This window comes from Staurois parvus, unplaced genomic scaffold (genome assembly GCF_062004578.1).
Source record: "Staurois parvus isolate SC_StPar_1 unplaced genomic scaffold, SC_StPar_1.0 ptg000449l, whole genome shotgun sequence".
NCBI classification, from domain to species: domain Eukaryota; kingdom Metazoa; phylum Chordata; class Amphibia; order Anura; family Ranidae; genus Staurois; species Staurois parvus.
The window spans coordinates 5,766,088-5,783,691 of record NW_028318245.1 but is presented as its reverse complement, the minus strand read 5'-3'; the positions used below and the strand labels follow the sequence as shown (position 1 = coordinate 5,783,691).

Genomic DNA, 17,604 nt, shown 5'->3' with positions numbered 1-17,604 from the left:
GTTAAAATTGAACTTTTTGGCCGGAATGAGCAAAGGTACGTTTGGAGAAGAAGGGGCACAGAATTTAATGAAAAGAACCTCTGTCCAACTGTTAAGCATGGGGTTGGATCAATCATGCTTTGGGGTTGTGTTGCAGCCAGTGGCACAGGGAACATCTCACGAGTAGAAGGAAAAATGGATTCAATAAAATTTCAGCAAATTTTGGATGGTAACTTGATGCCATCTGTGAAAAAGCTGAAGTTAAAGAGAGGATGGTTTCTACAAATGGATAATGATCCTAAACACACCTCAAAATCCACGGGGGATTACATCAAGAGGCATAAACTGAAGGTTTTGCCATGGCCTTCACAATCTCCTGACCTCAACATAATTGAAAATCTATGGATAGACCTTAAAAGAGCAGTGCGTGACAGACAGCCCAGAAATATCAAAGAACTGGAAGACTTTTATAAGGAAGAATGGGCAAAGATACCTCAAACAAGAATTGAAAGACTCTTGGATGGCTACAAAAAGCGTTTACAAGCTGTGATACTTGCCAAAGGGGGCAGTACAAGATATTAACTCTGCAGGGTGCCCAAACTTTTGCAGACGCCATTTTTTTTGTTTTCTGTTATTTTGAAAGTGTAAATGATGGAAATAAAATCTAACTTTTGTTGACATATTATAAGAATTTCTAATCTGTAATTTGATGCCTTTTGGAGATTTTTCCATCTTTCCTTGGCTTCTTTATGCACATTAATACAAATTTTTAGCTGGGGTGCCCAAACGTTCGATCCCCACTGTATATAAAGATATAAAAATCTGAAGGTCTCTGGAATAAACCCTCTTGTGAGAGATTCAGATAATTCAAGCTGTACTCTGCAGAAGCTGAGGTGAGAATTATGCTATATATCTCTGATGTCCAATTTGCTGCCTGAAGGGCCACATGTTGCCATTTGGCACTTTTTGTGTGACCCTTGGAGCCCCTGCAAACACTGTTTCCCTGTTATAGCAGTGATTTTTAGCAGCCTCATGTAATACAGTTTATCTCCAGTCTATGATTGTCTCCTGAAGCCTGTCCCCAGTCTCCTAAAACTCCAGCAGTATGTCTGCAGTCTCTGGCCATCCATTGTATCACGTCCCCAATCTCTGGCCATCCCTTGTATCATGTCTGCGGTCTCTGGCCATCCTTTGTAACATGTTTGTAGTCTCCGGCCATCCCTTGTAACATGTCCACAGTCTCTGGCCATCTCTTGTATCATGTGTGCAGTCTCTGGCTATACCTTGTATCATGTCGGCAGTCTCTGGCCATCCCTTGTAACATGTCCACAGTCTCTGGCTATCCCTTGTATAATGTCCGCAATCTCTGGCCATCTCTTGTAACATGTCTCCAGTCTCTGGCCATCCCTTGTAACATGTCCACAGTCTCTGGACATCCCTTGTAACATGTCTGCAGTCTCTGGCCATCCCTTGTATCATGTGTGCAGTATCTGGCCATCCCTTGTAACATGTCTGCAGTCTCTGGCCATCCCTTGTAACATGTCTGCAGTCTCTAGCCATCCCTTGTATCATGTCTGCAGTCTCTGGCCAGCCCTTGTACCATGTCCGCAGTCTCTGGACATCCCTTGTAACATGTCTGCAGCCTCTGGCCATCCCTTGTATCATGTCTGCAGTATCTGGCCATCTCTTGTAACATGCTTGCAGTCGTTGGTCATCCCTTGTATCACGTCTGCAGTCTATGGCCATCCCTTGTATCATGTCTGCAGTCTGGCCATCTCTTGTAACATGCTTGCAGTCTTTGGCCATCCCATGTATCATGTCTGCAGACTCTAGCCATCCCTTGTATCATGTCCACAGTCTCTAGCCATCCCTTGTATCATGTCTGCAGTCTCTGGCCATCACTTGTACCATGTCCGCAGTCTCTGGACATCCCTTGTAACATGTCTGCAGTCTCTGGCCATTCTTTGTATCATGTTCGCATTCTCTGGCCATCTCTTGTAACATGTTTGCAGTCTTTGGCCATCCCTTGTATCATGTCTGCAGTCTCTTGCCATCCCTTGTAACATGTCTGCAGTCTCTGGCCATCCCTTGTATCATGTCCGCAGTCTCTGGCCATCTCTTGTAACGTGTTTGCAGTCTTTGGCCGTCCCTTGTAACATGTCTGCAGTCTCTGGCCATTCCTTGTATCATCTCTGCAGTCTCTGATCATCTTTTGTATTCAGGGATTTTTTTCAGCGGGAACGTGGGGGAACGCACTTCTGGCACCTCCAGCACTGAATGCATGTAATAGCAAGCAGTGCGGGCTGTGCTGGAGGATGTATTGATGATGGCTGATGGAGGATCTATTGACACTGGTGGGGATCTGCTTTTGTGCGAAGGTCTATTGTTGCTGGTGGGGGATATATTGTTGCGCTGGGTCTTATGCTACTGGTATGGATCTACTGTTGTGGGAGAGGTTGCTGGCTGCTGGGAGATCTGTTATTACTGCTGGGTGGGGGGGGAGGGGTCTAATGATGATGGGGTATATCTTTTGTTGCTTGGGCTTGAGTTTTGTTGTGGGTGGTCCATTGTTGTGTGGGTATTTATTGTTGCTGGTGTGGGCCTAGTGTTGCTGCAGGGGATCTAGTCTTGCTGGGGTGGTGTATATTGTTGCTGGCTGCAGAGGATCTACTTTACTGCTTATCTTGTTATCGTTAACAAATTCCATACAAATTATTTAGCCCCACAAAATGATACTTGGTTCTGTATTCTCTAAAAGGGACTGGACTGGGAGGTGGGTAGAGGGTGAAACCAAGGGATGGTGCTCAGAGGAGGGTAGGTGGTGGAGACAAGGGGGGGACTCAGAAAGGGGGAGTCCCTGCATCTATTCTCTGAGGGAAAAAAATCAGATTTTATTATATCCACAGTCTCTGACCATCTTTTGTCACAGGCCTATGGCCATTCACTATATCCCAATGTGTGTCTGCTTTTTCTAATAATGAATATTTACTGAATTTTATGTGTGGCTCTTTGGTGATGTCAGGGGCCACACCTGAGGCCTCCCCATATCAAGAGAGTTGACCACCATTGCTATATATGATATAGTCATTTGCAGGACTCTGGAATAAACCTTCAAATTAAAAGACTCAAACAATTTGGGATGTAACCCGCAAGAGCTTAGGTGAGAAACTTAACTTACAGTGTTACTAAACCCACAACAGTAAAATCAGTCTGTATATGCAGTAACGCATGCTTGTTATACTCACTGTGGAACCTAATGGATTAATCCTCTGCATTGTGTAAAAAGGCTGTTTGATCCTGTTTTCTCTGATCCTCCCCTTTTTCCAGTGCCTCCCTCTTATCTCCTGATAAGACATATCGTGTGTAGACACCATGCACTTTCGCAGTTTGGTGTGTATTGCTAGAGAGTTGCATGTGATCAGCACTGTCCAGACAGAGGTTAGGGGTCCTGCATCCTCCTAGAGCAGAAAGAAAACTCTTCTTACAAGCTTTAACCAGTGCTCTGCTGGACACTGATAGAAGTCACAAGACTGTTATATACTGCTGATGAGAAAAGGTATTTAGCAGTTTATATTTACTAAAATAATTGAATTTCCGTGTTCTATGTACTATGGGAGAGCAGATATAGTGAATGCAGGGTCCGTGGAGAGTGGATATAGTGAATGCGGGGTCTGGGGAGAGTGGATATAGTGAATGCAGAGTCCGGGGAGAGTGGATATAGTGAATGCAGGGTCCGGAGAGAGCAGATATAGTGAATGCAGGGTCCAGGGAGAGTGGATATAGTGAATGCAGGGTGCGGGGAGACCGGATATAGTGAATGCAGGGTCCTGGGAGACCAGATACCGTGAATGCAGGGTCTGTGGAGAGCGGATATAGTGAATGCAGGGTTCAGGGAGACCGAATATAGTGAATGCAGGGTTCGGGGAGAGCGGATATAGTGAATGCGGTGTCCAGGGAGAGCGGATATAGTGAATGCAGGGTCCTGGGAGACCAGATACAGTGAATGCATGGTCCGGGGAGAGCGGATATAGTGAATGCAGGGTTCAGGGAGAGCGGATATAGTGAATGTAGGGTCCTGGGAGACCAGATACAGTGAATGCATGGTCCGGGGAGAGAGGATATAGTGAATGCGGGGTCCGGGGAGAGCGGATATAGGGATATAGTGAATGCAGGGTCCAGGGAGACTGGATATAGTGAATGCAGGGTCCAAGAAGAGTGGATATAGTGAATGCTGGGTCCGGGGCGAGCGGATATAGTGAATGCAAGGTCCTGGGAGACCAGATACAGTGAATGCAGGGTCCAGGGAGAGCGGATATAGTGAATGCAGGGTCCGGAGAGAGTGGATATAGTGAATGCAGGGTCCGGGGAGAGCAGATATAGTGAATCCTGGATCTGGGGTTTAGTAACACTTTCAGGGTCCATTCACACTAGGAAACTACATGTGAATCAGTGAATCATCTTACAGAAATGCTTTTGAATGGGCTGAAGTCACACAGCACCGCATCAAAAATAGAGTATGTACTAATTTTTGAAACACACTGCAACCGAATTGCATGGTACTTTTGTATCATGCGATCCGGTGCGTGCAAACGCACTTCCTTTGCGCCCTAATTTGGGGTGTCATTAACGTTGCACTGACACCTGCAGCAGATTTCAAGGGCAGTGCACTTGGAATGTGGTGCAGGAAGCCACACAGGAACATGGCTTTCCCACACAGCATTCTTGTGTAAAGTGGTTGTAAAGGCTGAAGGTTTTTTAACCTTACATTCAAATCTTCTTCATGCAACTTCCCCTGCATACCTGAGCCGTTCTCAATCCAGTGATTTGGCAAGTCTCTCTCACTCCTCAATGGCTCAGATACAGCAGCGGAAGCCATTGGCCCCCGCTGCTGTCAAACAGAGCCAGTGACAAGGGAGGAGGAGGCTTGGGAGTGAGCACACGTGGATTCCCCCATAGCAAGCAGCTTGCAATGGGGGCACTTGGCAGGAGTGGGGCCAGAAGCACCAGTGTGGGACCAGAAAAAAGGAGGACTGGGTCAAAACCATTACACAGAGCAGGTAAAAAAAAACTAAACCTTTAATATTACCTTAGTGGTATAACAATCTGCAGAACTAAGAAATAAATCTTCTACATCAGGGATCAGCAAACTTTTCAAACAAAGGGCCAGTTTACTGGCATTCAGACTTTATGGGGGTCAGACTGTGGCCATTGGAAGTAGAAATTGTCCTGGAGTCATTGGGAGTAAACAGTGCATCTTTGTTATTAGGCTGAGGAATAGCACCCAATTGTTGGTGTCAATGGGATAAAGAGTGCCCCATCGCTGGTGTCAGTGGGAGAAATAGCACCCCGTTGTTGGTGTCGGTTGGATGAATAGTGCTCTATTGTTGGTGTCAGTGGGAGGAATAGTTTCCCATGGTTGGTGTCAATGAAACACACGGTTGGATTTCCCATGGTTGGAGTTGGTAGGAAGAATGGTGCCCCATGATTGGTGTCAATGGGAGGAATACTACACAATCATTGGTATCAGAGGGAGGAATTGTGCCCCATCTTTGGTGTCAGTAGGAGGAATCGTGCCCCACCATGGGAGGAATAGTGCTTATGCAGTAACTCCTAATATAATATGCACTATGACCTGTGTTGAGAATAATAATCTGTGTAGGTCAGGTGAGAATACCCTTAAAGTCATCTGAAGTAAAATTTTTGCACCCTTTAGGGGCTGAGAATGCAGACTGTTGTCCAGGTACCATATGTCTTCTCATGTGTCTGTTTTGTCTCTGCAGCCTCAGTGGTTGTGATTTGTCTCCTTTGTGCTGTGAGGACCTCCGCGCCGTTCTAATCACCAACCGATCTCTCACCAAACTGGATTTATCGTTTAACAACCTAGAAAACTCTGGAGTGAAAGTTCTGTGTGATGGAATCGGAGATCCAAGCTGTACCCTGCAGACGTTTATGTGAGACTTTTCCTATGATCCCGGCAAGACATAACTTTTGGGGGTGGAGTCTATATAGAATGAAATGATATAGAGAAAGATCCTGGTTGATCGGGACTTTGTACTAATGAAAGTGTAACTAAACTTTTTTTTTACTTTAGTTTTTGGATAGACTGCAGGTTTTTATTGCTGCCTTTAACTCGTTTGGGAGATTCATCTTCTCTATTTGTCATATTTACAGTGAAAAGGGAAAGTGAAAGTAAAATGAGGAAAAGTGAAAGTGAAAGAAAATCCCAAATTTTGGGTTGTCCCCTGAACAGTGTAGTGCCCTCTTGTGTACATTGTTGGTAGTGTAGCTAGAGGCTTGCAAGAAGCCTGGGTGGGAGTCAGATGGTTTACTTCAGGGCAGACTGGAGGGCTCTATAGGTCAGGCCTCTGGTATCTCCCCCTGGTTCTAGAAGCTTGGAGAAGTGCCTAGAAGCTAGTGAGTGGAGGTCAGAAGGTGCTGATCTGCATACTCATGGGAGTCTGACTAATTCCAGGCAGGAGGCCCATAAATATGAGGGAACCTGGCCAGCTGGGGAGTCAGGTGGAAGATGGAGTGCTGAGGTGTGCAGCTGTGTAGCCTGGTAGGGGACCCTGAAGAAAGGGGGTTCTGACACCAAGCTGGAGGTTGGAAGAATGGGAAGGAAGTTGACAAAGGAAGCTCCACTTTCCTACAGTCCACTGAGGAAGTATGGCCTGTTAGCTTGAAAGGAAACTAGCCCAGCAAAAAGCCTGAAAGCAGTTTATCCAAAGCTACAGGGGCCTACAAGAGAGAGGGCTGCTAGGTGCTATACCCAACCAGTTCTCCCTGGAACAGTGCTGCAAGTCTGTTCTAGAATCTCTTGCTCTGGGATACTCTTCAAAGACAGCCAGGTGGATGGGTAGTTTTTAGCTGGGGTCTGAAAAGATTCACTTAGAGGGGACCAAGAGCTCCTCACAGAGACTCTGTTACTGATCTGTCCAGAGACTGATGGCACTCCGGAGAGAGTAGAAAGCCCAGGATCCTTCATTTTTGTACAGAATTTAGTAAGTTTGTCCTCAGAGTCATTGTTTCAAGTCAAGTTGGGCATCCCGTATACCCCTAGACCCTATCCAAGTTGTTTGACCATAGATAAAACAAAATGAAAACAAGCCCATGGACTGGTTACTGACTTTGAATTAATGTTTAAAAATGCGTGTTGCCTGGCTGTACAGGCAATAAGGGGGACCCAAAACCAGTGGCTTTCGAGGAGGTAGCGCTACAACAGTAATAGAGGAGAAATCTTCCAATGTGGACAATAGTTCTAGCGACAACCACGGATTCCGTTACTTTAGAGCAGGGGTCTCCAAACTTTTGAAACAAAGGGCTAGTTTACTGCCCTTCAAGCTTTAGACAGGCCGGACTTTGGTCAGTGGCTCTAGAAAATGCCCTGGAATCGGTGGAAGTAAATATTGCCATAGGCTTAGTGTTCAGCGGGAGTAAAAGATTACATAATTGGTGGAAGGAATAGTGCCCCATAATCGTTGTCAGTGGGATGAATAGTGCCTCATCACTGGTGTCAGTGGAAGGATAATATCCCCATAACTGGTGCCAATAGGAGGAATAGTGCCCCATCATTGGTGTCAGTGGGATGAATAGTGCCCCATCATTGGGGTCTGTGGGAGGAATAGTGCCCCATCATTGGGGTCAGTGGGAGGAATAGTGCCCCATCATTGGGGTCAGTGAGATGAATAGTGCCGCATCATTTGGGTCCGTTGGAGGAATAGTGCCCCATCATTGGTGTCAGTGGAAGGAATAGTGCCCCATCATTGGTGTCAGTAGGAGGATTAGATCCCTATAACCGGTGTCAGTGCTAAGAATAGTACCCCATCATTGGTGTCAGTGGGATGAATAGTGCCCCATCAATGGTGTCAGTAGGAGGATTAGGTCCCCATAACCGGTGTAAGTGGAAAGAATAGTACCCCATTGTTGGTGTCAGTGGGAGGAATAGTACCTGCCTTTGGGTGTCAGTGGTAGGAATAGTACCTCAAGGGCAGAATAAAGGCTAGCAAAGGGCCACATCTGGCCCGCAAGCCACAGTTTGGAGACCCCTGCTTTAGAGGGATTTACTCTTACTTCCTGTTTTGGCTATGAAACAGGAAGTGAAGGGAAATGTCCCCAATGGGATACAGATTGCAACAAAAAAGCTTAGAAGGGTTATCACCCCCTACTTTATCCAAAATGAAAAAAAAAGGTTTTGCCCTTAGTTACACTTTAAGCTAGACAAACACCAGTAGAATTTCTTTCCAAAAATTCATTTTTAGAACATTAGTTTGATTTTTTTAATGGTCACTGGGGACAAATTGCTGTTCGTTATCTGCCGAATAGATGAGATAATCTTAAGGCTCGGGATAGGAAACTTGTTCTTGTTTCTTATCCGATGGAATGAAATTCTCACTACGGTTACACAAATCTTTTGCATCGTATTTTTAAACTGAAATAACCATCGTAAATTGGAACTTAATGTTCTATACATTGGCATGGCCATAAAAGAAACATTTTAAGGGTTTTCAATTGAAATCGATTGACTCAATGAATGCTCTGATGGACGTTTTTTCCAAAGTTTTCCTAAAAATTGGTATGAAAATGAAATGAACTTTTTACGTGTAGAAGAGAACCCACGAACGCAGCACACCAATGAGATGTGACACACTCACAGGAGTAAAAGCAGCCTCTGTCCAGGCCATGCCTCCGATGCATTTCACCCCTCCCCTGGGGCTTAGTCACAGTGCCATCGTATGGCAGGGAGAAATGCGTAGGGCTTGGCCTGGATAGAGCTGGGCTGAGAATGCTGTTACTCCTAGCACTGACGGGTCCTGTTGGTGTGTGGAGATCGTGGGTTCTATTCTCACCTACCGTATGTATTGAGCCTGAGACAAGTTCTTCCCACTCCATTGGACATTGAAACCAGGGGCGGCACCTGAAGTTCTTTTGATGTGGACTTTCAAATGAAAGTCTTGGACTCCATGAATGCACTGATGGACTTTTTTCGGAATTTTATGTGAACTATCAAACAAAACTCTAACCATATATGGCCAGATTTAATCTCTATTGAAAATTAGCAACACTTTGTTGATTCCTCTTTCTCAGATTTGATGATTGTGAAGCGACGTTGTCGTGCTGTGATGATCTCCACTCGGTTATCACTACAAATCAAACTTTGACCAAACTTGAAACAAGGCTGAAAATCGATACCGAGACGTCGGACTCAGAAGTGGATCGTTGGTGTGAGGTCCTCCGACAGCTGGACTGCGCTGTGGAGAAGGAAACGTAATTATTTTTTTAATGCCATTGTAAATATTTAACAAATAGCTATAGTTGGGGGGACCTATTGATGCTGGAGTGGGGTCCGTAGTTGTTGGGGAGTCTATTGTTGTGTTGGGGATCTATTGTTCCTGGGGGTGAAGTTTTGTTGTGGGTGGTCCATTGTTGTTGTGTGGGTGATCTATTGTTGCTGGTGTGGGGTCTATTGTTGCTGCAGGGGATCTATTGTTGCTGGAGTGGGGTCTATTGTTCGGGGGGCCTATTGATGCTGGAGTGGGGTCCATTGTTGCTGAGGGAGTCTATTGTTGTGCTGGGGATCTATTGTTGTGGGGGTGGAGGGTGGTTTTGTTGGGGTGGTCCATTGTTGTTGTGTGGGTGACCTATTGTTGCTGGTGTGGAGTCTATTGTTGCTGCAGGGGATCTATTGTTGCTGGAGTAGGGTCTATTGTTAGAGGGACCTATTGATGCTGGAGTGGGGTCCATAGTTGTTGGGGGAGTCTATTGTGTTGGGGATCTATTGTTGCTGGGGTGGGGTATATTGTTTCTGGGGGAGACCTATTGATGCTGGGGGGTCTTTTGTTGCAGGTATGGATCTGCTGTTGAGGGAGATGTTGATGGCTGCCAGGAGATCTGTTGTTGCAGCTGGGGGTGTCAAATGATGCTGGGTTAGATCATTTATTGCTGGGGGGTGAATGTTTGTTGTGTGGGGTCCATTGTTGCTGCAGGGGATCTATTGTTGCTGGAGTGGAGTCTATTGTTGGGGGACATGTTGATCCTGGAGTAGGGTCCATTGTTGCTGGGGGAGTCTATTGTGGCTGGGGTGGGGTATATTGTTTCTGGGGGATCTATTGTTGCCTGGGTGGGGTATATTGTTTCTGGGGGATCTGTTGTTGCTGGCTGCAGGGGATCTATTTTACTGCTTTCTTGTTATCCATAAAAATTATTTAGCACCTCAAAATGATACTTAGTTCTGTATTCTCTAAAAGGGGTGGGACTCAGAGGTGGGAAGGGGGTGTTCAGAGGAGGGTAGGGGGCGGAGACAAGGGGGGACTCAGAAATGGGGAGTTCTCACACCTATTCTCTGGTGGAGAGCAATTCAAGCATCCATCAGGTTCTTATCATTGTCTATGCTTCTGTTATGGAAATTTACCCTTTTTTCATCCTGACGACCCATATCACTGAAAAACAAATTTTGAGTGGTCACCAGAATTAGAATAGAGGGGGGAAATCCTCCAATGGGGACACTAGTTCTGGTGACTACTATCCCTCAAAGTTCCTGTTGCAACTATGAAAACTACACGTACATGTGTTCTGTGTGAATAGGGGCAAATGTTGGGGATGTTATTAGGCTATTTTCTCTCCAGATCAAATATATTCATACAGAACATGAATCTGGAAAATACAGCATCATGGCCACTAGAGGGAGCTAACGATCACAGGAGGTAAATACTTATTTACTCTGATTGTCCCTCCCTCTAGTGGCCATAATGCAGTATTTTCCTGATTCACTTTATTCTCTTGAATGAATGACATTCGACTTTCAGAGAAAATTGCCTGATGACATTCAATTTTGGCTCCGTTGGCACAGAACCAATGTACATGCAGTATAAATAACTATGGGGAACTACACATCTTGGCGTCTAAACATGTATAAAACATTTATGTAGTGCAGAAAGACAGTGGCTTAGTGGTTAGCATGTCTGCCTTGCAGTAAACGGGTCATGGGTTTAATTCCCAACCATGGCGCCTCCTGCATGGAGTTTTCTTGTTCTCCCTGTGCTTGCGTGGGTTTCCTCCGGGTGCTCCGGTTAGATTGTACACCCCTTGAGGGTTAAGGACTGATGTGAATGTTCAATATATATATGTGTAAAGCGCTGCATAAATTGACTTCGCTATATAAGTACCTGAAATAAATAAATAAAATTTTAACGTGTTCATTCTATGTTTTATCAAGATCACGCATCGAAGTTAAATACCAAAGACCGAGTTCCTGAAATTGAACCGGCGGCTCTGTCTGCTGATGTGCAGGTGACGCATTTGCTGGTATGAATCGTATTCCCGGATTCCAAAGGTTTGTGCCTAAACCTGATTTGAACGTCTTTCTATTTAGATCCGGCATGACTCCATCGGAACGATCTTCATTACTCCCTATTCCAGACCGATCTGCACAGGGACTTTGCCCTTCCACCATTTTATATGTCGTTGTTATCTCTTTGAGTTCTGATCGCTGTCAAATAAAATGTATATTATTTTTCTTTTCAATGGTGTTTATTCATTTTTTCATAAGAAATAAGTTATTATTAATTATTATTATTATTATTACTGTTTATTGTTATTATAATTATTATTATTTATTTCAGATACTTCTATAGCGCCGTCAATTTACGCAGCACTTTACATATATCTTGTACAATCACATCAGTCCCTAACGCTCAAGGGGCATACAATCTAAGGTCCCTAACTCACATTCATACATACACATACTAGGGCCAATTTAGACAGGATCCAATTAACCTACCAGCATGTCTCTGGAGTGTGGGAGGAAACCGGAGTACCCGGAGGAAACCCACGCAGGCACAGGGAGAACATGCAAACAGGCAGGTGGTGCCGTGTTTGGGAATCGAACCAATGACCCCTAGTACTGCCAGGCGGAAGTTCTAACAGAACCGGTACAGAGAAGATAAACATCCATTCCCCATTCCACCCCATACAAGCTGCAGCCCTTTCGGGCCGGAACAGGCAACACGCAAAATACAATGGTTCAGAATTATTATCTGTTGATGGTGACCAAAGGGGTCCCTTAGGGGACTGTAAATGAAAGATCTGCCAGGTGGAAATGCTAACAGAACCGGTACACAGAAGATAAACATCCATTCCCCATTCCACCCCATACAAGCTGCAGCCCTTTCGGGCCGGAACAGGCGACACGCAAAATACAATGGTTCAAAATTATCTGTTGATGGTGACCAAAGGGGTCCCTTAGGGGACTGTAAATGAAAGATCTGCCAGGCGGAAATGCTAACAGAACCGGTACAGAGAAGATAAACATCCATTCCCCATTCCACCCCATACAAGCTGCAGCCCTTTCGGGCCGGAACAGGTGACACGCAAAATACAATGGTTCAAAATTATTATCTGTTGATGGTGACCAAAGGGGTCCCTTAGGGGACTGTAAATGAAAGATCTGCCAGGTGGAAATGCTAACAGAACCGGTACAGAGAAGATATACATCAATTTCCCATTCCACCCCATACAAGCTGCAGCCCTTTCGGGCCGGAACAGGCGATGCACAAAATACAATGGTTCAAAATAATTATCTGTTGATGGTGACCAAAGGGGTCCCTTAGGGGCCTATAGATGAAAGATCGGCAACAACAAGATAATAGGAAAAAAAACAAAAAAAAAACTGAATCTAATGTAAAACTGGTCTGGTGTTTCAGACCACTCTGACCCATATAAAGTGGGCAATCGCCCTCAAATATTCAGCAGGCCATAAGGGGATATACCTCTCATGGTCCTTGGTTAGTTAGTTAATGTTGAAGACCAGGGAATGGAACGAGAAGGTGAGTTAAAATGGAAAGAGAACAGTGAGACTAGGGATAGGGGAGGTAAAAGGAAAAAAAAAGGAAATAAGGAAGGACGCTTGTTGGAGAAGAGTCCGGCCAACAGTCGGGTGAGGGGAACAAGACGGTTAATGTTCATCAACATCCCATGTCGACTATCCTCCATCCTAGGATGATGCTGAGAGATATTGGATCCAAGGATCTCAGGTTTTTTCAAAATATACCATCCTGTCTTGAAGAATAGCGGTCAAACGTTCGTTGACCATTATCCAGGTCAACTTAGCCTTCAGGAGGTCAAGGGAGACCAAGGGGGACCACCAGAAAACAAAAACTGAATCTAATGCAAAACTGTTTACCAGGTCTTGTGTCTCAGACCACCCTGACCCATATAAAGTGGGCAATCACCCTCAAATGTTCAGCAGGCCATAAAGGGATATACTCCTCATGGCCCTTGGTTAGTTAGTTAATGTTGAAGACCAGGGAAGGGAACGAGAAGGTGAGTTAAAATGGAAAGAGAAGAGTGAGACTAGAGATAGGGGAGGTAAAGAAAGAAAAAAGGAAATAAGGAAGGACGCTTGTTGGAGAAGAGTCCTGCCAACAGTCGGGTTCAGGGAGCAAGACGGTTAATGTTTATTGACATCCCATGTTGTCTATCCTCCATCCTAGGATGATGCTGAAAGATATTGCATCCAAGGATCCCAGGTTGTTTCAAAATATACCATCCTGTCTTGAAGAAGAGAGGTCAAACGTTCATGGACCATTATCCAGGTCAACTTAGCCTTCAGGAGGTCAAGGGAGACCACCAAGAGCGTGCAATGGAAATCCTGGCAGCAGTAACTAAATGTGTATTATTTTCATGAGAAGGCATATCGAGTCGTGCTGAGTTTTGTCTTCTGTACCAGGAGTGAAGAATGCCTCTTTATATCATTTAGACTTTTGGGAGTTAAAGGAAACCTCTAATGACAGATGTAGGTGGCCATTGGTGACCTCACTGTGGAAATTCTAGATTGCCTGGCTATGACAGGCATCAAGCGGTATTAAACCATATCGCAGCTTGTCAATCATTAGATGTAGTGGCTGCATTCATTCCCCCCCACCCCACCTGATGATCCGGCCATTAACACACCTCCTGTATTAGAGCACCCCTCACTCTGAATTAACCAATTTTCAGCTTTCAGCGCTGTCGCACTTTGAATGACAACTGCGCGGTCATGCAGCACTCTACCCGTATACATTTTTTAGCATTTTTTTATTTTGGTGGTATTTATTCACCACTGGCATTTTTTTTCATGCTATATAAATGAAAAAGTCCAAACACTTGTGGTCCAAACACTTGTCCAAAAGTGTTTTTCTTATAAAATTTTTGCAAATAAATAATCTTTCTTCATAAATCTTGGCCAAAATTTATTCGGTTATCTTTTTAGTAAAAAAAATAAATAACCCAAATTAGTTTATAACCAAAAAAATTATAATTTTTCAAATCTTTTTTTTTACATTTTTATTTAATTTTTTTAATATTATTATTTTTTTTTGGTGTTTTTTTAACATACTGTCACCCTAGCAGTACAGTGTCACCATAGTGCCACTGTGCTACTTGTGGGGGGTGATGAAAATTGTTTTTTTTTTTTTACACTGATTGCTTTTACACCCATCAAGGCTGTAAAAGCAATACGTTCTCCTTCTCTCTGGCTGCATTCCTGCAGCCATTGAGAAATACTGTGAGAGCTGTGATTGGTCACAGCTTGTCACATAGTACAAGACTGTTGTGAATGGCTCTGTACATGTGATCTCTGTAAGCAATGATGTCAGGAAGTGACATCTTGCTTACTACTATTCATGTGATCACTGATTGGCCAATCAGTGATCACATGATCGGATCGGTGTTTCGGAGACACAGCGGGCACCGGATCGTGGTGCCGCGCACTCCCAGGGAGCGCGCATAGCCTCAAAATGCGGGCACCGTTTATGACCGGCAACCCGCTCCTGCACAGCTCCTGTCCGGCTGTTTATGTACATGGGCCAGACAGGAAATGGTTAAAGAGCACAGCAGGCAGCAGAAAGCAGCATTGTCAGTCTGGGGGGGGGAGTGTTAGATGCACTAGCAGATTTAGATACACTAACAAATTGATGCCAAACTCCAGCTCACACTTCATAAGCAGTCACAACAGGTTTTTTTGGAGGGGGGGGATAAAGGTTTTATATCAATAAATAAAAAATGATCAATTTAAGCATCCCTGTCTGTGGTAAATGGTTTGTCTCATACCCCAGCACTGAGCACCTCCCCCCCACCCGACCACAAGATGATATCAAAACTGAACAAAAAAAAAAATCAAATTGTATTTGAACACATTGTTTTATTTTTTGCCATTTTCACTTTTAATTTTACCATTTTGAATTTGATCTTCACTCCTTTTTTCTGCCACCGATGTACATCGGTGTACTGATACATCTGCAGGAGAGCTTGTTCTTTTGAAAAACAACAGACTTGCTGGCTGGATCACCAGAGGAAAATAGAAGAAAGCCTAAAAAAAAAGAAAACGAATGCAGCCATCCCATCTAATGATTGGTCAGCTGCAATATAATAAAAGCATGAATTATGGCCCTAGAATTATTGCTCTCACTCTGGCATGCACGGCGATGTGTACTATGTGTAGCGCAATCAACATTTTCATACATAGATGCCCCAAGCGTGTGCGTTTACATATGCATTTGCATGTACCGGGGGATGGGCTCAAACTTTTTGGAGTGGGTTTAAAGTGCCTGATGTACCTTTTAATTTTTTTTTTTACACTTTTTTTTTCACTTAACTTTATTATTATCATAGAGGGGAGCAACAGCTTCCTATGTCATAGCATATCTACTGTGATCTGCTGGATGTATCAACAAACTTTCTAAAGGACTCTGAAATAAAACTTATCTGTGAGAGTCTCAAACATCCAGACTGTACCCTGCAGGAGCTGATGTAAGAATTGTACTATAGATTATATACCAGTTTGCATGATCCTGGGAAAAACTTTCAGTGCCAATTTACATATATGCGGATTGGATGTGGTTTGAATCGCATCCAATCTGCATGACGTGAAAAAACAATGCTTCCTATGGTGCCTGTTCACATATGTCCTGTGCACAGGCGGTTTGGATTCAAAAAGAGTCCTGTCTAATTTCTGAGCAGTGCAGTCTGGTTCAGGTGCAGATTACAGGCTGTTGACTTCTATGGGAACCAATTCTAAACTGCATATGTGTGAACAAGATAAGATCCTGACCTAATCCTGCTGTAAACCTGATGTGAACCTGTGAACAACTAGCTGTGAACCCTGAGCTTCAATCCGCACCGCACATGCGTGAATCAGTTTCCTGGGAAGTGGAAGGAATAGTGTCCCATCATTGGTGTCAGTGGAAGGAATATTCCCCCAAGCCGGCCGCACCTTGGAGACCCCTGAGCTAAACTATGCAGTATAATACTTTACAGTAAAATTCCACTGTTTCAAACAGCCGAGTGGCACCATACATGAATGTGTTTTTTTTTTCTCTGTAGCATCAGTGGTTGTCAGTTGACTCCCTTTAGCTGTAATGACCTCAGATCTGTCATTATTGTAAATCAATCTCTCACCAAACTGGATTTATTATTGAACTTTCTAAAGGACTCTGGAATAAAACATCTTTGTGAGGGTCTCAGACATTCAGACTGTACACTGCAGGAGCTGAGGTGAGAATTATACCATGAATTATATAATAATCTGCAGGATTCTGGGGGGAAAAAAACCTGTGTGAGGGACTCTGAGATGAAGGGTTGGTTCACACTGCACATAGCATGTGATTCGCACAGAAACGCACTGCATTCCTGTGCAAATCACATGCGATTTCTATGCAGTGCAATTTGAACCATACATTTTGTATCCACATGAACCTTTTTTTTCCCACACCAGAATCGGATTTGGGCCAGGGTGCAAAGCTGCAATATGTCTCTCACTGCCACATTCTGTACATTCCACTGATATTTTACAGTCTTTGGCAATGTGGTAAGTAGATCCGCAGCACTTAAAACAGATGCCGTTTTGTTTAAGGAAGGACATCAGCTCTGCAATAGGTTTGCTTCTAAAGCCTTTGCATTTCTTTAGTGAATGTGGTTTTTTGTGTATTGGGCAATGTCTATCTGGGTTTTCTATTGTATGGGTGCTTTGACAGTCTGTGACTTCTGAAGGTACAACTGTTTTGTGTGTGGATACAGAGGTCTTACCGTGAGGTCTGTGAGGTCTTTGCGATTGATTGCCGCTGGTGGTGAAGGCGAAACTGGGATCACTTCAGATTTTCGCTTGCTGTCGGACAAACCTAGAGAACACAGAGAAAGTGGGAAAGGCGATTCCATAATCTTCTTTGAATTTACCTCCCACAGACATCCACTTGTCTTGCAGATTTCAAGGTAGTTTCTCTATGGGATTAGTGCCTCTGGCCGTATCTAGATATGAAAGCCCTGGCAAGTAGCCATCCTCTTTGGCATATTCTATCTCTAACAGAAGATCACTCAGTTCTTGTAGCCGCACGTTGTCTCTGTAGCCCACCTTAGGAAAGACTTCAAGTTTTTTCAACAGTACTCCTTCAGTTACCTCTGGGGATCCATATGTTTCTTCTAGTCCAGCGGTTCTCAACCTGGGGGTCGCGACCCCTTTGGGGGTCGAACGACGCTTCCACAGGGGTCGCCTAAGACCATCGGAAAACACATATTTCCGATGGTCTTAGGAACCGAGACACCGCTCCTCGCCGCCGCCGCCGCCGTCTCCAGGTGTGGGCGGGATGACATGCCGCC

General features: G+C 44.4%; 1 protein-coding gene and 1 long non-coding RNA gene across 5 annotated transcripts in view; one reads left to right on the top strand and one right to left on the bottom strand.

Moving 5' to 3' along the window:
• LOC149453455 (NACHT, LRR and PYD domains-containing protein 3-like) overlaps positions 1-11,499 on the top strand; it is a 29,074-nt gene extending 17,575 nt beyond the window's left edge. For 3 of the 4 annotated variants that reach the window (XM_089688214.1, XM_089688215.1, XM_089688212.1), the window contains 3 exons: positions 5,760-5,930; positions 9,064-9,243; positions 11,192-11,499. In XM_089688214.1, the coding sequence (XP_089544340.1) occupies positions 5,760-5,930; positions 9,064-9,243; positions 11,192-11,231 (391 nt within the window). In that variant the 3' untranslated portion in view covers positions 11,232-11,499. The remainder of the gene's footprint in view (positions 1-5,759; positions 5,931-9,063; positions 9,244-11,191) is intronic. The other variant, XM_089688213.1, reaches the window with a different exon arrangement.
• Positions 11,500-15,134: 3,635 nt separating this feature from the next.
• On the bottom strand, positions 15,135-17,393 carry LOC149453454 (uncharacterized). Its single transcript, XR_016314716.1, has 2 exons — positions 17,038-17,393; positions 15,135-15,322 (listed from the first exon to the last, which is right to left on the bottom strand). It is a non-coding gene; the product is annotated as an uncharacterized LOC149453454 (long non-coding RNA).
• Positions 17,394-17,604: the final 211 nt, after the last annotated feature.